Raw genomic sequence first — 21773 nt, forward strand, 5'->3', positions numbered from 1 at the left:
TAAATATTATTAGTGCACATTTTGAGTAGTGCAAAAAGTCCCATCCTAATGAGTGTATCAAAACTGATTTTAACTATAACTATGTATGTAAGTCTTAAGTCAGCAGGTTTCTAAAGATGAGTCATCATGTTGTGTTTCGAACAATTCCTTTTTGGATTGCTTCATAGTGTTAACGAGTGTTTCTACTTTCTTTATATTTATATAACCTGTAGTGTTTAATTTCTCTTAACATATTTGTCTTCAATCAGAATCAAACACTTTCAGTATGTGTCAATGTAGAAAAAAATGGTTTGTCGAAGAAGAATATCTGAGAATATCATCATGATGTGTTTTTGAGAATGTTGTGCAATGTTGTGACAGCAGTACACACAGGCCTCTAATATGCTCTTTGTTTGGTGTTTGATGCACAGAGATCCGTAACCAGCTGGTGGAGCAGTTCAAATGTTTGGAGCAACAGTCCGAGTCTCGGATCCAGCTGCTGCAGGACCTGCAGGAGTTCTTCCGCCGCAAGTCAGAGATTGAACTGGAATACTCCCGCAGCTTAGACAAACTGGCCGAGAGGTTCTCCTCCAAGATCCGCAGCTCCAGGGAACACCAACAGTTCAAGTGAGTGTCCCTTCCTGCAGGCTGGAGATGCAGCCAGTTGCTGCTCAAACTGTTGCAGGTACTGTGTGTGTGCAAGGGCGTTGGGTTGGTTAATTGAATGGTCTACAAAAAACATAAAAATACTGACCTCATACGCATCCTCTTCTATGTGCATCTCCACAAAAACACTGCTAGCTGCTCTATTTAAAATATAATATCTGATTGATGTTCATAAAGCTAGTGTCCTTTCTCCTTTCAACATGTACTGTAGACGACAGGAAAGTGACTTTATCCCCCTCTCAACACTTCTCTATCTATAGCCTGACTGTAGGACCCAGCCCTGCTGCTAATCACAGTGCCTTGTTTGATTACAGTGCAGAACTATACAACAAACGACTCCAACATGATCATGTACTGTAAGGGAATATCCATTATTACAGTCAACATCTTTAAGGCGTCTTCAAAGTTCAGCTGGTTCTGGGGCGATGCTGAGGATGCAGTTCATCAAAGAGGTTAAAGACTGTTAAGACGTTCAGCTCTAGAAACACTGAAATACGCTGGTGCAAAAAAATAGATGTCTTCTGCACAGAAACAACCACTTTGGTACCATGACTCACACGGGGCATGACATGAAGCACTGCAGTCCCAACAGTCCAGCACCTGGGGCGAGCAGGCAAGGTTATTTCTGTTAGTTTACTCTGGAAACGGGACACTTACCCAACTGTGACCTGGCAGCAGATCTTAGACAATAATCTACATTAACATTTATTTAGTCTATGTTCAGATTTTGCAAATGGAACTGGCAGGACTGCGTTCCTCACATTTAATATTTAGAATCTTAAAGTATGTAATATGAAGACATCTATCCAACTCTTAAATGTTCATTGTTATGCGGCACGACAATATTATAACCAGCATGCTCAAATGAAAACAAAATAATATGTTAACACATTTTGCTATCAGGTGTGAACAGACTTTTTAGTCTGATACAGTAAATGCATGTACCATATGAATTCAATAAAATACAGTAAATGAATCAACAATTGGTACGTTTAATTACATTAGGGGGTAGTGCAAACTACTACATGTGCATATGGTTGTGCAGCATAGAGTATGCATGCAGTACCTTTCTGCTCTTATTTGGAGAGTTTGGACAATGCCAGTAAGGCTTCTCTGTGAGTTTACTTATGATTATTAAATATTTTTACTTGAGTTACACACTAAGGGCTCATTGGCGCTCTGACACAGAATAAGGAACGGTAGAAGTGTGTGTATAGAACGTGAATGTACAGTACGCAGCAGAGCTGTGTGTGAAGTGGATGAGGATTTGAATTCGTAACTGAGTCCAGATGTGTTTGAGGCGCTTCACTGTGCTGTCTTAATCTTGTAGTATGGCTGATATTAGACAGAGCTGTGCTGCAACACACTGGCTAAACCTTTGGACTGCACAGTGGATTTTTATCCAATCACTGGCGGCAGGTGTTATTGAAAAATACCGTATATAAAAATACATTACCCTTTATCCGAGATCATGGCAAATAAAATAAAAACCGAAGCCAATAATTGTCCAAGTTCACACATAGTTCAAACATACACACGCATGCACAGAGTTGAACAATATGTGCTAAAGGTCCAAACTGGACCAGTGAAACCACAGAGGAAATGTGGGTGAGAGGCTACCACCCATACTTGACATAAAAAGAGGATGTAATCAGTCACACTTAACATCTGTGTTACCTGTCCTTCGTACAACACGCACTCTTTACAGAGTGCATTAGTATCAAACTGACCAATATTTGATCCAAAGAGAGTATTTTTAAGCTTTTAACGTGTTTGCACCTTGTAATGTGCACTCCTGTGAGCAGACGGGCAACCACTAATCCTTGTAATCAGCTGTGACACGCCCTGTACTGTGCCCTTCCTCCCACTTTAGTGAAGTTTAGTTTATAGCAAGCCACCAAAAATGGGACTTTGCTAACACAATTTGTGGGTTTGTCAACAAAAAAAAACACTCATAAATCCCAACCATGCATAAGCACAATCAAAAAGAGTATTTTGGATTTGATCCCTTTATTGACTTGATTGATATTAATGATCGTTTGCTTGATCTTGGTTTTCACTAAAAGGATGTTCCCATGTCTTGTGATTAAATAAAATTGGTTTAGTGGCATTTTAAGAGTTTTAAGTATATTTTGATGATTATTAAGATAATCTTGTAAACCATTATTTTACAAGACAAGACATTTCACATCGTCCCAGGAGTACTTCAGGACATCATAGTATCTTGTGCCAGTTAAACTTACAGTATATGTTTTAGAGAGCTATCAAAACTGAGCGTTAAACTTGAGTCATTTTGACCAGGGCAGACTTCCGTATGTGCTGGATCACAGTTACAGTCTGTTGGCTGAACCCTCCCAGTGCAGATTCATTAGCAAGCTGAATGCCCCAGTGATTTACAGCTACTGCAGCTTCAGCTGCACCGCAGCAACCTGACCAAGGATCATTTTGCTTTTCCCCTTTACCTCATTTGCCACACTGAAGGGTTACTGAGCTGCTCCATGCTGCAGTTGCTTCTCCCAATTGCACCACTTCCTTTCTCTTTCTGGTTCACAATTCCTGAGAGACAACAGATAACTTGATTATAACTATGGCGTAGACATTTCAGGGTATATAATGTGTGTGATTTATAATGTAGCACATCAAATTAGAGTCGATTGGTATCATCCATCTGTCATACAGACATATTCAGATGTAAAATATCACCATTAAAAAGACATCTCATGCAATATTGATATGGACAATAACCTGTCTGGTAGAGATAAGACTGGGCTTGTTGCAATGCCCAGATTGGTGTGTGTGTGTTTGTTAATCTCTTTGTGTGTATCCAAGTGATTGGTTTTGGAGGAGCTGGGGGAGAAAAGTGTTGTGTATCCGTACAGTGCCAGATCTTTGTACAGTATATTTGAGTTTTGAAGCTGCTTTTGCTTATTTCTAAGTGATGTCTCTGTTCATTTCATGGTCAGCAGGGTAAAGCTTTGAAAACTATCAATGGATACTTCTGCTTGCTTCTTTTAAAAGCAGTTAAGAGTTCTCATTCATAACCCTCCGTTCGATGTCTCACTATGGGATGCGCCTCATCGCGGAGCAAACAGAAGCATCAATCTCATTACGCCAATCCTGATTGGCTGGTGATCTTGATGTCAGCGTCAGGGGAAATCACCCCCTATAAGTAGCTTGCGCCACCACGCATGCGTCATTCAAACACCTCTTCTCGCTTCAGAGCACATCTCGACAGTAGCCGGGCAAGCTTCACTGTCCACAGACTGAACCCAAATACCCATTTCGGTCGACGGGCGCTCGCCAGCTACTCCTTCTGCTTCGCAGGAAGACGGTAGTACTAACGCTGTTAGTATTTAAAATCGACCTCGCCCTTCTCTTATCCGAGAAAGTAAGGTAGGTCCGATTTTTTCAAGCTAGCAGCACACCTGTTGCTAGCTCGCTCCCTCTCTACCGACACCAGGGTAGCGAGGAAGTTTTCTCTTTTCTCTTGTCCACGGAGGAAGAAAGGATTTAAAGAGCATACTGCCACACCAGTCAGTATTCTCCGGGAATAAAAGACCCACACCGTCCTTTTCTCCGGATTAAGGACAAGGTGGTTTTATCTTTTCTCCCGTCCCACCTGTCGACAGCGGGCCCTCTCCACGCCACGAGGCGAGAAAGATGGACGCCCCTCTCCCTCACACCAGAGGAGTCAGGGACTCGGTGGCTCGACTCGGTGGCTCGACTCTGCAGCTGCGGGTTGAAGATATCGGGCACAGACACACACCAGGTCTGTTCGTCGTGCCTCGGGCTGGAACACGCCCGAGGCGCTATCGACAACCCCGGCTCATGCGGACATTGCGTCCGCTTCACCGTTAAGAGCCTCCGCCGAAGGTTAGCTCGAAAAGCTAGCTCGAAAAGCTAGCCTGTCGGAACAGGACCCCCCCATGTCCACGGACCCGCCGACCGGCAGTCAGGACACGGGGGCGTCCGCCACAGAGAGTGAGCCCCTCTCCGTGTCGGTCTGGGGCTCACTATCTGCTAGGGCTATAGAACCGGAATCCCGCGCCCTGGCAGGCCGGGACCCGGTGACAGCAAGACACGCGGGAACGGTTTCCCGCGCTCCACCAAGCTGGGGCTCCTGGTTAGACCTCACCATGGTCTCACCCGCGGAGGATCTCCTCGGGCCTGACTACGAGGAGGACGCCCTGGCGTTCCTCCTGTCCGAATCGGATGAACAGGAAGAGGACACCTTCATGTCACCGGCTCAGGCTGCAAAGCCTGAGGCAAGTGCTGCTCTCCCGGGCGATAGTACACCAGCTTCGCCCGGTCCGAGCATGGACCTGCAGGCCGTGTGTAAACGCGCTGCGGTCAGACTCAACGTCCTGTGGCCCGGAATGGCCAGGGAGACCTCCGGGTCCCGCTACGAGGGAAAACATCTTCCCCAAGCAGCGGGGAAGAGGAGACAACTCCTTCCAGTCTTCCTGGAGATGTTGGATGAGGTGTCGGTCTCGTGGAGGGACCAGCCCTTCGGCAACAAGGTCCCAATCCAGGGTGCCTCCTCCCTAGACTGTGACGGAATGGAGAAGCTCGGCCTGCTCTACATGCCGCCCATGGAACCGCTGGTAGCGGCTCACCTTATACCAAAGGTGGGCCCGTCACCAAGCAGGAACCCCACGTTGCCAGCAAAGTCGGACCGTTTTCAGTCAGCAATGACTGAAAAGTCCTACAAAGCGGCAGCGTTGTCCGCCAGGGCCCTGAACGGGTCCTCGCTGCTAACCGCCTACCAAGCGGAGCTCTGCGAGGACCTGTCGGGTAACCCGGGGGCAGCCACTCTGGACGAGATGGCAGCGGTCACGGACATTTGTCTCCGTGTCCAACGCTGCGCCGTCCAGGCCACGGGCTAAGCAATTGGGATCATGGTGGTGCAGGAAAGAGCGAGATGGCTCAACCTCACCACTCTCTCAGACCGGGAAAAGGAGGATGTGCTGGATATGCCCATCGTTCCTGAGGGAATCTTCGGCTCTGCTCTCGCCTCCATGCAAAAGGAGGTGTGAGACGAAGAAGAGGGAGGACGAGGCACTCCACCTCTGCCTCCCTCGTAGGGTCCAGCCGCTGCTCTCGCAGCAGCAGTCCTCTGCCCATGCTGCCTCGAACTCTGCTCGGTTTAGAACACTGAAGACGCAGAGGTCGCAGCTCACCCCGAGTCCCCAGCCCAGGCTGGAGACAAGGGCAGGCTGGCCTAGAAACTCTCCGGTTCCGGCTGCAGCTCAGGCTCAGCCAACCCAGAATTTCGGCCAGCAGTCGAGGAAGAAGAAGCGAGCGGCGTGACAGCCCCTCCTTCTCCCCTCCGTGAATGTGTTCCCGCCGCCTCGAGAGATGCCTAAACACCATCCTTAAGTCAGCACAAACACATGTCACACATTGGTTGATCTTTCTGTCATAAAAAATTTGCCGCTGACGCATCCAGGCTTCAGGCCGAGGGCGCAGCTCAAAACAATTATGAATAGAAAATCAATAGAGCCAATAAACAGCCCACCAACTGTTCCCCTTCTGAGAGCAGCTACGGCATCTCTCAAAAGGCGGATTGTTGACGGGTCTGTGAAGGCACCACCACCAAGCGCATGCGCAATGCCGGTTGGGGCTTTAAGGGCACCACCGGCACGCGCATGCGCAGTGTCGGTGGGTATTGTTGATAAGGGGCACCACGGTGTTCAGACACTAGAGGGCCCCATAACACAACAAATAGAGACTCAGAGAGGAGGAGATGTGACATCCTCACTGGCTTTAAGGAGCACGCAGTGGGAGATGCTCACATCATCCGCTTGGGTTTTCAAGACAGTAACACGGGGCTACAGACTCCAGTTTGCTGTCACCCCCCCTCGCTTCTCGGGCATTCTGCACTCACAGGCCCGAGGAGAGTCAGCCCTCATTTTGGAGAAAGAGATTCTCTCGCTCCTAGAAAAGAGGGCTATATCTATTGTACCCGCCGAGCAGAGTCAGGGGCGGCTTTTATTCCAAGTACTTCCTCGTTCCCAAACGGGGAGGGAACGGAATTCGGCCAATACTTGATTTGAGGGCTCTGAACAAATATCTTAAAAAATATAAGTTCAGAATGCTCACTCACACATCTCTGCTGCGGCTCGTGCGAAAAGATGACTGGTTTACATCAGTCGACCTGAAAGATGCGTATTTTCACATCCCAGTATATTATCCACACAAATATCTGAGGTTCGCATTTCAGGGGATCTGTTATGAATACAGAGTACTCCCCTTTGGTCTGTCTCTCAGTCCAAGGGTGTTTGTACGGTGTACGGAAGCCACGATAGCCCCGTTGAGACAACAGGGCATTCGCCTGGCGACCTACCTGGACGACTGGCTGCTTCTCGCACAGTCGGAGCGGGAGGCTGTTACACAGACAAATGTCCTCGTAAAGCACCTGCTCAACCTGGGGTTCATAATAAACACAGAGAAGAGCATGTTGTGCCCCGCGCAGACTGTACTCTTCCTGGGTTTACGCCTGAACTCGGTGCCCTTTTCAGCTCGCCTGTCAGCGGAAAGAGTGAAAGCTTTCAGAGCTTGTCTCGCTCTTTTCCAGCTGCGCAAACATGTTCTCTTCAGAACATGCCTGCGATTGCTGGGGCTCATGGCGTCAGCCATCCTGGTTGTAAGACTGGGAGTGATGGTTACTGTGAGTTGCGTAAGGGCACTGCGCCACTGGCTGCACCCGACTTTTCTAGTACGAGGTGTGCCCATGGGTGCTGTCCTTTCATGGAAAGTGGTCACCACGGACGCATGTCTGACAGGTTGGGGAGGTATTTATGAAGGTCGCCCGGTAAGGGGTCTCTGGAGCAGAGACCTCCAGCGGGCGCACATAAATTACCTGGAGCTTTTAGCGGTGTTTCTCACCCTAAGACGCTTTCTGCCTTTCCTCAGGGGACATCACGTCCTCGTGAGGACAGACAATACGACCACAATATCGTATATTAACTGCCAAGGGGGTTTGCGTTCTCTCCAGTTACACACACTGGCACGCAAACTTATCCTATGGAGCGGTAGACGTCTCCTCTCTCTGAGAGCGACGCACGTACCGGGAGTGATGAACCTCGGGGCAGATCTGCTGTCCAGAGGTGCACCACTTTATGCAGACTGGACTCTACATCCAAGGATTGTGAGCCAGCTGTGGGTGCTTTACGGCAGAGCCGCGGTGGATCTGTTCGCACCAAAGACAACGCTCAGTGTCGGCTGTTCTTTTCGATGCGTGATCTAAATGCACCGTTAGGCGTGGATGCACTCACGCACGATTGGCCCCCGGGCCTTCTGTACGCGTTTCCACCCCTGGCTCTGATACCTCCAACTCTGGCCAGAGTGAGAGAGCAACGCCACACACTTATTCTGATAGCTCCACACTGGCCAGCTATGTACTGGCTAGCGGAGATATATCAGTTGCTGTGCGGGCAGCCTTGGCAGCTATGCAGGGACATACTGTCCCAAGCGGGGGGGGGCGATCTTTCACCCACACCCAGAGCGCTTGGCTCTATGGGCCTGGCCCGTGAGCGGTACCATGATCGGGGGTGCTCTGTCATAATGACCAAGCCCCCTGTGTCCTGGGCTATCCCTTACAAGGGCAAGCCTATTACTAAGCAACGGCTCTCCCACTGTTGTGTGGAGGCGATTGCTGTGGGGCCCGTACAAGTCAGAGCTCGCAGGCACCCTCGGGTTCGCGAGTTTTTGCTTGACTTAGGGTCTGGCGGCATCCTGGGCTCTGTTCAGGATGTCTCCCTTTCAAGACATTGGTGCAAGCGGCGAGCTGTTACTCGCTGCTCACTTGTGTCTGCCTTTTAACAGTCTGGGCGTTCTACTCAAGCAGTGCTGGGCACCTGGTTGAGTCGGAGTCCTACCTGTTAAAATTCTGATCGGTTGGCGATTTTCAAGATAAGCTCATCTGGCAATACGGGAGCTACAATATCCCATAGTGAGACATCGAACGGAGTGTTATGAATGAGAACTATAGGTTACTTACGTAACCCCAGGGCTCAGAGTAACATGAAGTGAGAGGTCTCACCAGACGGCCCTCCTTGCTATGGTGAAGCGAGAAGAGGTGCTTATTTTGAATGACGCATGCGTTGTGGCGCAAGCTACTTATAGGGGGTGATTTCCCCTGACGCTGACGTCAAGATCACCGGCCAATCGGGATTGGCGTAATGAGATTGATGCTTCTGTTTGCTCCGCGATGAGGCGCATCCCATAGTGAGACATCTCACTTCATGTTACTCTGATACCTGGTGTTACGTAAGTAACCTATAGTTATGCAGCCTGTCTCCAGAACACATTTGTCTTTAAAGGGCCACTATGAAAAGTATGAATGCTTTAGTTATGATGTGATTATGATGAATGATGTCTGCTGCAGTAGGATAGTACCGGATGATGTTTTGTGCACTGGCAGTATAGCTGTATTCCAACTACTGCTATAGCTTTTGACCTAATGTGTGAATGCAGTTGAACCATGGCTGCCCTTAGGGGCCAAAGGCTAAAAAGATTCAACTATATATTTTTGTAAGACTTGGTTTATTTGAACACAGCATTTCAGTCCCTGCTCTTGTCAGCTTGACAAATCAAGTTGATGTAAGTCAGCATGCACAACATCAGTAAATGAGCTGGTTTCTTTTTCAGATCTTGTCAACTCTTCATTGAAGCCGTGCTGTGCTCCACTCTGCTCTGGTTCCTGTGTCTGTGCAGCTGTGCATTATCAAGTGTTGGCAGTGTGTCTGCTCACACAAAAATGTGCTAAATGATGTGCAGATCAGCACTGAAGCCTTGCTTGAAAACAGGGGCAAAATGAATTTCAATTGCAAAGCTGGCTGCATGTGCCCACGTTCCCCTTGTCTTTTGAAACTGTGTTTGGGTCCTTCTCCTCTCCTTAGCTGTTTCATTTATAAGCAGCAGGCAGGCAGCGTGGAGGGGATTAAAGGCCTTCACAGAGCCGAGTCCTGGTTTGATAAATATACACTTCCTTCTGGAAATCCTGGCTCAGACACATCATAGGCCCTGGGTGATTAGATGGTGGCATCCACTGCAGCCATGACTAAAGCAGATGCACTATACTATATAATGCTCACTTGTCCAGGGTATGCACATTATGGGGACAGCTTGCCATCAGTTTGTCCTTGAATCAAAGGATTAGTGCAATATTGTCCAACCCTACACTCTTTCATTGTTTCTCTTTTCACTGTCTCTGTCTGATCTTCTTCATGCTTCTTCATGCATTCACAGATGATACTGCATGTATGTGTCTGCCTCACAGAGACAGTGATGCAGTGCAGAACTTGTAAAAACCATAGAGACACCCAGGCAGTGCTTTGCAGAATGAGACGGATGTAATAGGATGCCATAAAGCTGCACTCGTCTCACCTCCTTCTCACTTCTCTAGAGACTCTCAGAGTTCATTGTTTGCCTCCTGTATGTTAATGATATCCTGTGTATAAATACCGAGGGCATGGAGCTATCCAAAACCAACCCTTTTGAAGCCCTCTATATTAATTGACCCGCGGGCTTCACGATTGATACGCATCCTTTTACAGGAAATCGGCAAGGAGAAGTGGTTACTAATACAGAGTAGAGATTAATGAGTTTTGTCGCATGCTGAAGTCGATATTTTGTGATAGATTGACCTCTGTTTAAAGAGCCGGTACAAACAAAGTATTGTCTCTTTCCCGTAAAATGAGTACAGGAGCTATATTTATTGCAGTGTTAAAATACTCCCAGACATGCTGCTAGTACACAGGCCTGATTACAGACCTTCTGCTCCTAATTCCTGTGAAATGAGGACAGCGACTTGGGAAGAGAGGTTTGGTGTCCTTTGTCTATTTCTGTCTTCACGCTTTAACCCTTAGCATTAGGAATATGTACCTTTTCATTTTCAGACCTTCTTATTTATTACCATCATTTTACATATTTTCTGTCAAATTCATCACTTTGGTCCAGACTGAACTAAACTACCTCAACAATAGTTAAATAGATTGCCATTAACATGTGTACAGTCATGGTCTCCAGATGATACATCAAAAATAACTAAGTAATCCACTGTTCCACTTCCCTCTAGTGCCACCATGAGATTGAGTGACCTTGAATTAAACCACGATAAAACCAGAGGATGGATTGTGATTTACTTTTGGTACATTCATGCCCAATTAGGATGAACTTTGATGATCCTCTGATATTTCAACCCGTTTTTACTACTTGAATCGGTCTGCTTCTGTGGTTTATATAATGTGTTTTTTTGCTAATTAATGACTGCTAAACAGCTGATGTGAACATAATAACACACTAAACTAAGATGGGGACCACAATCAACATTAGACCTGCTGATCATCAGCTTGGTAGTATGGTTATTATCAGCATGCAAGCACGCTGTTAGCTTAAAGCTCCCTTATGTTATCCAAAGGCACATCATGTCTATAGACTCATGGCTCTGTTTGATGCATTATGAACATACTTATGCTATTTTTGTGTAGTTCCTGCTGATTCAAAAAGATTAAACGCTGAAGAGGATAAAAAGAGACACAAATTGGAGCCTGGTTGTGCTTAGTGTTGTGATGAAGCATCTCTGACCACTTTTAGGGATTAGCAGAGAGTAGAGGTGCTTTTCCCCTTAAACCTTTCAACCACAAACAGCAATTAAACACAGAGGAGCTGTGTTGCTTAGGAAGACACGTCAGTCAAGCAGAACTGAGACATTAGGCCATCCAAGAGTGAAGGAGAATCTGGTTCCCTAAACCCATGATTCCAGCAAGTCTGGTGCATCTCAAGGTTCAAGGTTCTTTCTTTATTGTCAAACTAACATAGCTACAGAGTATTTAAGTCGTTGAAAATCTTAGGTCACAGGCTTCTCCAACAATGCAACACAATAATACAGATAAGCAGACAATATTAAGGCAATATTAAAGTATATTATATTAAAAGTAATACAAAAAGAAAAATAGTTTTTAAAAAAGTGAGAGAAAAGAAGTGGAATAGTGCAATACGAGTCTATATACAAGTTATTGGAATGATATATTAGATAATAGATACATAATTACTAAGTAGCGGATGAATGTTATGAAATTGTTTCAGCAGTTCAGTTGTTTAACAGTCTTATGGATGAAGCTGTCTCTGAATCTGGTGGTTTTTGTCCGGATGCTCATTTTGAATACAGCAAATTAATGTTCAATTTAATCAATTTATTATTGCAAGGCTTTAATGGGGCGTGCTGAATTTTCTCAACTCATTCAAATTACCATAATAGCCAATTAATTGACTTGCAAAAGGCATCTCAGGACACCTTTCTCTATCTAATATTGCAGGCCCAGTAATAAATGTACAGAAGATGTTTTGCCATCCTGCCTCCAGCGTACTGCCGTGCACTGATGCCTGGAGAACCATGTGTTGGTGTTTGTGTCCTTTCAGCCTGATGTACAGTAAGTGCGTTTATGGGCAGAGTTGAGTTAAGGAATAATGGGTAAAGAACTCTGGAGTAGCTAGATATCAACTTCATTAGATGTGATTAGCATTAAGGAAGCTCGCCGAAGGACGGCTCTTTGATGTTGGTGCTGCTCATCTCCTCTTTCTGCTCCACAGTGAAACACTATCCCCCAACCCTTGCCCTGGCTCGCTCCCTCCTTTGCTTTCATTTCCCATCTCTCTTTTTATCCCTCCTCAGGGTTGGTTGATCGATTAACGCTCAGATAGGATCCATCCAGACAGGGGTATGTGGTTTAAGGGGATTGTGAATGTGTCGGCTTCCTTGTCTCAGCCTTGCTCTTTCTATTGGAAATCACCAGAGGCGCAGACAATTTAAACTGATTATGCAGCAATCCCAAGAGCCCATGATTCTCTGGTCATTCTGGTCACCAGCATTGTATATTTACAACAAGTTGATGCCTTATAGGTGTTGTCTTTGAGTGTGGTTGCAGGAAATGATGAAGTGAGGAAGGAGGACATTCACTTAGTAAAGAAAATAAGTTTGATATAGTCATTTATCACCCACATCAGTGTGAATTGTACTCTATTCACTTTGTTGATTTCCTAACAATTCGTTCATCGGGCATCAAAATCTGTTAAAAGGTTTACATTCTCCAATACTTTGGTTAAACCTTATATGTATACTTTCGCCGTATGCTAAAATGGTCACTTCAGATTAGCATCCTAGCATTGTCATTGTTAGCATGATAGCATGCTGATTTTAGCATTTAGTTCAAAACATGGCTGTGTCTGATTTTATCCTCCTTATGCTGTTGACTCTTATTCATCTTTAAATTAGGATAATGCTATATAAACTAAACATGTATCACCACCTTTACATACAGTTTCTAACAGTCCTGTATTTTTCTTGTTTGTTCTTTTTCTTCAGGAAAGACCAGCACCTGCTGTCCTCAGTAAACTGCTGGTACCTGGTGCTGAACCAGACGAGGCGAGAGAGCCGTGACCATGCCACCCTCAGCGACATCTACACTAACAACGTCATCCTCCGCTTTGCACAGATCAGCGAGGACATCATCCGCCTGTTCAAGAAGGTCAGAACAACTATCATCCTTCCGCATTTGTTTTCTGCTGCTCTCTTATTACCAGTGCTCAAATGGTCAGATACAACAAGCATGCAAAGCAAAATGCTTAAATACATTGTTTGTGGTTGTCATCTTTCCCTTTTTGTTAGCTTTTAGACTTGTTTTAATGCTTTGTTTTTAATTTCCGGCAGCTAAAATCTACTTCTCTACTTTTGGGCTTAAATGTATCCAAAGCATACAAACTGATGCTAGCCCAAATAAATGTGGTGCGTTGAGCTTTGTCCCAGCACATTTTCATTTAGTAGAAGGTGTATGAGTTGTATTTGGCCTGCAGAACAGCATGGGGAATAGTGAAGCTGAACACCCCTCGCCCAACACCCTGTACCCCCTATAAGTGTGAGCAACATCTGGCTCAATGTCAGCACATAGCAGGGATGACTGAGGTCTTATCCAAACACCAGAACCCTGTTTTCACCTTGCAGGCTTTCTTGTAGGTGAGCTGCACTCTGCTTACTGGGCTCCATTCAGATTGTACCACTCCGTTGGTTTAAGTCCTCAGTGCCCTCAGATATGTTTTCAATATTTGAAAGTATGAATTGATGGCTTTGCTGCTCATAGCTGGCAGACATAAGGCAAGGCAATACATAATGCATGAAAAACATCATGGTGCACTGCAAAACATTTACAAAAAGTTAAATGTAAATAACTGAAATAGCTTGTCATATTGGACATGACAAGGAGATCAAGGACAAAAAGGTAGAGCTTTCATCAAAACATTTATCTAGGGCCTGTTTAGCATATAAATGACAAACATTAAAATGACCAAATATTAATGCAATGAATGTAGAAGCGTCAAATGTAAATGTACAGCAAGCCTGTTTTATGACTCTCAGTATAAGTTCATTGCAAAGATAATATATTGTAACATAAACTATAGCAGGTGCAACTCTGCTTCTTTTCGCCTTTTCATATAGAGAAGATTATAAGAATGGTTACTAACAGGCATTTCTATAAGAGCTGCTACAATACCACCCGTCACATCTCTTACAGTGTGTTGCATCATGGTGCTTCACTTGCTGGTTGAACCCTCCCTGATCTCCCTCTCTCTGCAGTGCACGCTGCAGCCTGTCTCACTTCAGAGCCACCGATGCATACAGATGCCATTCACCAGCTGCCAGATCCCTTTGAGGATATTCCCATTTATCACATTCAGTCCAATGCTTGTTCGACTAGGACTTCAAACCTCAATACACACAGAGTAAAAACATAAAATCCCTTCTGTGATATTAAGGTTATTTAGTTTGTATGTGTGTACATGCCTTTCTTATGCCAAGCATGTTCTTGTTTTGGTTTGTTTGTCTAACAGCAGGATTATGGAAAACTACTGGCTTAATTTACCTGAGACTTTGGTATAGGGACAAGAACCAATTCAGTTTTGCAGAGGATCTGAATCACAGGACAGATACATAACTTATCTTTCACTTTCATTACCATTGCGTGATAGGGCATGGTCTTGGCGGAGGTTTGTGCTCTCTGAATGTCCTTCTAGTTGTATTATGTATCTTAGTGAAAACCTGTTGGTGCAAGATTCCATTTGATGATTGTTATTTTTTGTATGAATCGTTACATTTATGACTCACTAGTAACATGTTATTTCAAGAACAGTTAGAGTTATTCACATCAGGGTGCGGACAACATGTTTTGTGTGTGTGTGTTTTTCTTTCAAAGAAGCTACTCCTTATTTAATGAACCTGTAAGAAAATGAAAATGATATTATATTATAAAATGATTAATGTTTGAAATTACCATTATGCATCTTGCTGAGTCACTATGATACCAGGAGTGACGAGTCAGCTGTTGACGTTGTTGAAACTGACACTTGTCACTCATAAACATCAATTGTGTTGACCTTTTTACTTTTAACTGAACAGTTTGTCTTTTCCTGTCCATCGCCCGTAAAGACCCTTAAAATCTTGTTTTTGTTTTTTCCAATGCAGGGTTACAGGCTCTGCTAAAGACTCAAAGTGAAATAAGACCATAATATAGAAATATGTACATGCATGGTTTGACTAAAAGCAGAGAGAGAAAATAACATGGGAAGGGTTGTAAATAATGTGCCAGAGTTAGCATGGCTAGCATGCTAACAATGGGGTTCACTTTTTTATAATACAGTGTTATCCAGCATTTGACTGTCAGTAACCTCTTTAATATCCTCTGCTGCTTGAGTTATTTCTCCATAAAGTGTATATTGTCTTGGGCTGTACACCTTAAAGGGAAACAGAACAAAAACAAAAAGATAATCGAGTTTAGCTGCAGAGCAATACTTTTCAGAATCAGAATCAGAAATCCTTTATTAGTCCCAGAGCGGGGACATTTACAGTGTTACAGCAACAAGTGGCATAGCAGGTATAAAGAGTCATGCATTAATAAAGAATAAGCTAACTTATTAAATGTAGAGAAGAGAAGAACACATTAGTTATAGAATACAAATAAAGACAAATCAAGTACACATCAATGGCTACAAATTATGAGCAATTGTACATTAGAAATAGCATTTCAAAGTTAACCACAACTCATGGTAAAAATAAAGAGAAAAATATTAACCTGTATAAATGTATTAGAAGACTAAATAGTTAACATTTTAAGATTCGATCGCAACCATATCTTCCTATAGCTCTGGGAAGTTGTGAGAGGTGTTGCTTCTGTTTTTTGAATGTGTCAGACAGTCACACTGAGACATGCGTGTGCTGTTGGTGCATTTTCTCACCTCACAGTCTTCAAATAAAGGCATTGCGCTTCTCTCCCACACAACAGACATTATTAGATTCCCTCTGTCATTTATTTTTCCCTAAAGTCCAGGTGTGTCTAGAGGTTTTTTTATTACAAGGCTTGCTGTGCAGTGAGATGACTGAGTGTACAGTTGCTAAGAGTATAATTAACTTTACAAAACATATTGAAGCAATATTTTCCCTGGGGAAATATGGCTTGTTATCCACTACCATGCTATATCATCCATTTTTATGAATCTTTTGTAGAGAACAGTGAAACCTCAACATACGGTGTGTTTCTTTGTCAAGAGCATGTCACACGTTGTCTTTTTAAATGTTTTGAAAGATAGTAAAATCAAGTCAAACTGTATTTCTATAGCAAATACAAAATAACCAAAAGTGAGAATCGATATTGCCCTAATATCATCATTGTGGAATACTTATGTTATATCGTGACAACCTTAAACTGAAGTGGTCGTCAAGTAAAAATTCTGACCAAAGTATTTGGGATTCATCCTTGGATGTCTTTGAATAACTATGAGATTGTGTGGCGATCCATCCACTAGCTGCTGAGAGACTTCACTATAGCTCACTAAAGTCACAGTGTCAGCAGAACCACTTGGGTGTGCTCCAATAGGTCGCAGCTGAAGGCTCAAGCTTTGTTTGTTGGCTCACCCCTGTCCTTTCCTCCTGCTGTGTTTCAGAGCAAGGACATTGGGATCCAGATGCACGAAGAGCTGGTGAAGGTGACGAATGAACTCTACACTGTAAGTACTACACGTGTCTCCTCCTGATTGATTACTCACACTTTATCGCAGCACAAAGCTCATCCAGTTATTATTGCTCTCTCTGTCTTTCTCACATTTTATTTCCCGTCTCTCTTTTTTCGGTTCTCTTTTATTACCTTGCTTTGCACGTTATGAACTATTTCTTGAATGAATGAGTATTTTCTTTTGAAACATTAGACTTTGGCCTGGGTGAACCTACCAAGTAAAGCAAATACGAGGCCCACTGTCACGGCCAATATGGCTGTGTTTAGCTCTGGAAGCACCAGTACCAAGAGTAGCGTTAGATTAAGTCTCATTAAAACACCACTGCCATCAGCCCACCTATTCGTGATACATACCAAGTTTACAGTTTATGAGGTACAACTAGCTGAAATGAATGCAGACACATGACACTGCCTTTAAATCAATCTTAAATCTAAGTTTTGTCCAAAAGTGACAAGTGTGCATCCTCATGGTCATTTGTGGTGCTGTCGAACTCTTTTCTGTTAAACTGAGAGGAGAAGCTCATGAGAGAGTTCTACATAAGATATTTGAAAGGGACTTCTTATAAAGATAGTTTGTTTAAATGTACTCTATAGCTGCTGAGCACACAGGGGGTTAGGATGATGATTTATGTTGTTAAGTGAGAGAAAGATAGAGGCTGTTGTAAATGATGAAATGGAACATTACTTTCTCTCCAAGTTGGACAGTTTCTGGGCTTTGAGTCACTTCAACATCTGGTGGGTTCTTCAGCTCTGGTCCTGTTAAAGGGTCAGATGACTGGTTGTGTCTGTGGAGGCCTGTGAAATACCTGCATGCCTTAATACATGAAGGTATTGTCCTGTCAGTGTGTTTGCAGTTATTATTCATTTTAGGTCACCTGCTATAGCTCTGTTGCATTGGATGTCACCACTATGCTTTCCTCTTCGGAGAGTTACTATAGGGAGAGGTTACTTTACTGGTACAATTTGTTTTCTATATTTTTGTTTAAATGTCCTTCCGCTTCATTTTGAGATGGAGAAAAAAACATTGGAGAAAAAAGTAGTTCTTATTCATTTCTCTGAAAAGCAGATTTTTTTCTCAGCTTTCTCGCAGCCCAAATAGCCGTTTCCCTTATTTTCAGCAATAACTCTCAGGCATCCTGCAGCTGCTGCCCATACATTTTAATATACAAAAATTGCGGAATGTATGTATGTATGTATGTATGGATAATTGTATCCCCGATTTATTTTTACTTTGTGCCACTATTTCTAAAACCCTTCAAAATGTTCTATTTATTCAACACTAATTAAAAACTGAATTGTTAATAATAGGATTTCCTGCATGCAGGAAGCCTTGCAGATAGATGAACATATGTTGGGAATTAGGACATAATGTATTGGTGCTGGTAGGATGAGTAGGAAGGAGGGTTCATGCCCACTTACTGGACAACTCCAGGCAACTTCAGCAATCTTCTGCTCCCTGAGGTGAAACACAAGAGATGGCAGGGCTGCTTTATATTACGAAATCATCTGAGCAATGTGAGGAGAGTTAAACTGTTAAAGGCCACTGATGGCAATTCTCCCCGAGCTTGCAATCTGTACATGTTGATGTTGCAATAGATAAGTGTTATGGACAGCCAGGTATAATAATATAAAGGTATGAAAGAGCATATATTGAATTAGTGCAATTTAAAATAATTGTGTTTTAGGTTAAATAACTTCCAAGACTGACCGAGGTTGCTATACTTTACTTTATGTCTTAACTGTATATCAATTATAAAATGCAAGTATTGTTTCTGAAGGCTACGTCTGACAGAAAGTTTGGTTTATTTCCCATGGAAATATATTGTTATTATTCACCTTTTATACTTTTTTAAAATGTCTGTTTCACCCATTCTGCCCTCTCCGGCTGAGGACGATGCTGCATAACGAAACTCAGATGGTCCCTCTTATCATGCTCTACTTGGCCTCAGCCGCAATCTGGCTGAAAATTCTCTGAACATGAGGATTGTGTGAATTATGGGAATCTTCACAGCTAAGAAAAGAAAATGATGATGGTTGCAACAACACAAAAATCACTTCCTCAAATTAGAAGCTTCAGGCTGGACAAAAAAGCACCAACTGTACATTTTGACACTTTCTCAGACTTTTATTCCGTTTATTGACTTCTGTTTTAAGCATTACTTTGTTTTCATCATAACCTCTGACAAGGTTTAACAATGCACAGGCGGCAGAAAAGTAATTTCACAAATGACCCTCAGGCAGCAGTGACATTCATTGTTGGAGGGGAATGAAGGATTGTTTTTCATGACTTCAACCTTGTTAGTATTTGTGCAGAAATAGCTGAATCAATAGCCTGGCCTCGTGGTGGTTGCCTTGTGGTATTTTGTAACCGTTTTCACAGGCTGCCAACCAATTATATTCAAGGAAAACTGTGAAGTCCCATTAGGATCCCAGTCTGCTCAGTGAGAGGAAAACTGTTGGCTGAAGCTATTGTTCAAACGCAGGTTAAAGTATGGCGCTGCAGCGTGAGTATTCTTGAAATTGCAGAGCATGTTTTCATTATTTCGGCTTGTCAATAATAGCAAACCTGAGATGAGAAATAGGAGCTAAAGCCCGTCACTTCCTGCTTCCAGCAACATATATCAATGTGAAATTCAGTTTTCTTAGCTTGAAGCTGTTTTAATTTCCTGCTACACTGCCTTAATATCCCCACTGGGATCAATAAAGCTTATCTTATCTTTCTGGTCCCCCACCTTGTGTTGGTTGTTTGCTCCTCAGTCTTAAACACGCTTTTTCTTTTGTTAACAACATCAACAACCTCTCTCTAAGGGCTGGTGCTGGTTAGATTCATTCATTTCGTCAGTTGTAGTTAATTCCTCAGGGATATATTTAACAACATTTACTCACACCATGTTAGTGCTGAAAAAAACACAAAATGATTGAAGCTGCTGCATATTTGGGAAAAACAACATCACGTATTTGATGCATTGTTGGTCTCTTCTTACATTTACGTTTTCCAATTGTTTTCATCCTTGCTAATGCTTCACACACGATATACTATACAGATTACGTTGTGACATTTGGAAATCACATTGTTGCATCTCGCTTTTTTCAAACATTAATCTTAATGTATCAGTCAGTTTTTTATATTTAAGTTGCATATTTGTACATGACATTGTTACAATACAAACCCTTTTTAATTAAAGGTGGGGTAGGTAATTTTGGAGAAACCAGCTCGAGTGCGCTAGAATTTGAAAATGCACAACCGGAAAAAATCTGCCACTTCCTTACAGAGCCCCTCCTCCAACACACACGAACGCGCACATGTCCAATGAGGGCACGAGATAAGTTTGTGCACAGATGGAAGGCTGACAGGCAGGTAGGCCATCCAGTTATTTTAGCCGGGCCGGCTAAAATGATTGGTCGTGCTTTTTACAGTACTACGGCTTCCATAGATGAAACTTTTTTTATGGATTTTTTGTCAAAGCATTTAAGATATTCATTGCTATCAGGATGTTAAGAGCATTCCATGGAATATAACAGAAAGTGTATTTCGAGCCGGTTTCTCAAACGTACCTACCCCACCTTTAATTAAGTGTTCAGAGAGAATAATACAAATAAGGAAAGACAACAAAGGTCCAGTCAAACGCAAACGAGCGACTTAGTGATTACTCATGGTCTTCCCTAGAATATTTAGATATCAGTCAAATAGAAGTATGTGTCCTCCAGGCATCATTTCACTGTTGGGTCTCTTTTACCAGCTCACAGACTGCAGGAGTTAAATAGCCCTAAGCAGATGACTCAACTATTCACACACCTCCTGTAGACACAGCTGAACTCAGTCTTCCTGCAAATTAGTTTGTGTCTCTAGCTGCCGGTGCTGTAGTCAGATGGTTCAATGTAAATGTAGCACATTTTAAGAGAAATGTAAAAGAAATGGTGCTAAAGCCTGGGGAGGAACAGGGTGTTAGCCTAGTTTCTCTCTTGGCGGAGTAGCAACAACGATGTTGATATTGATCTCTCTCAGAATAGTGCACTGGCTTTCATTTTATCTATTTATTTTACTTTCCGGTGTTTGCCTAGCAGCTCTTTGTCACTCTGTTGTTCTTGTTTTTCTAAGATTTCCTGCGCTGCCTGGAGAGGAAAACTATTTATTCACACAAAGAGGAATAAATAGAGCCTCTTAAAGTGGCAGCACTGATAAATATACTGTCGCAGGGTTGAAGGTCTGTGGAAGATTATAGTTGTGAGTGACCCAACGGCAAACACCTGATGTTGATGAATAGCTCTCAGAGTTAAAAGGAACCCCACTGCTTAAGTTTAGCACCAAGTGAGCATTACTTACTTGAACACAGTAAACACATAAATTACTGTTTATGTTGACTGTCCAACATCCTGAGGTGTTCAATGAGATTTCTGAATGTTTGAGGCATTTGAAGACATGCTCACATCTGGACAGTCCTTTACGAGGCTTAAGACTGGGCTTCCAAAAGGAAAAACTCCCAATGAGCATCTGGGATGGGTTAAAGACGCAGGGTGCTTCTGTCTTCTATAATGAAGGTTTTCAGTCACCACAGTCTTGTCATCATAATGTTGGAGTGTGGTAGTGGGGCTGAATTTCATGTTCAGTGTGTAAATAGAGATCAAAGTGGAGAGGTAACTGCAGAGAAAACCGAAAAAACTACTGTCACTTTGCTGCACAAAAAAAAGATGAAGAACTCTGTTGTGAAGATGAGTTGCAGTAGATATGATGTAGAGGCTCTGGAAAGCCAGAGTGAGGAGGGGATGAGGTGGTGGGTTGAAGATTTGACAGCCACATGTAGTGACATCTGTGTTAGCGCTGCATCGACGCCCAAATTGATCCACCAGGCCACCATGAAAACGCTCAAGCCAAGCCAGTTTTTTAAAGGAAATGACACTAGAGACGTGGAAAATATGATCTTTTATTTGTATCTCCTTATGTTGGTTGCATGCTGAAGGGAATATGGCAATATTAACACAAACAGTAATGCTGTTGTTACTCAATTAGGGCACTTTGTCCTGGAAAGAAACAATATATTGTTTATATTGAAGTATATTCTTAAAGTT

The 21773-nt window shown here is 43.3% G+C and overlaps 1 protein-coding gene across 2 annotated transcripts in view; it reads left to right on the top strand.

Annotated features, from left to right (window-relative positions):
• The window catches only part of srgap3 (SLIT-ROBO Rho GTPase activating protein 3), a 58706-nt gene that overhangs the window by 12683 nt on the left and 24250 nt on the right, over window positions 1–21773 (top strand). For both annotated transcript variants that reach the window (XM_034082387.2, XM_034082388.2), the window contains exons 2-4: window positions 411–606; window positions 13013–13175; window positions 16639–16701. In XM_034082387.2, the coding sequence (XP_033938278.1) occupies window positions 411–606; window positions 13013–13175; window positions 16639–16701 (422 nt within the window). The remainder of the gene's footprint in view (window positions 1–410; window positions 607–13012; window positions 13176–16638; window positions 16702–21773) is intronic.

Source organism: Pseudochaenichthys georgianus, chromosome 5 (assembly GCF_902827115.2).
Source record: "Pseudochaenichthys georgianus chromosome 5, fPseGeo1.2, whole genome shotgun sequence".
In the NCBI taxonomy this organism is placed as follows: domain Eukaryota; kingdom Metazoa; phylum Chordata; class Actinopteri; order Perciformes; family Channichthyidae; genus Pseudochaenichthys; species Pseudochaenichthys georgianus.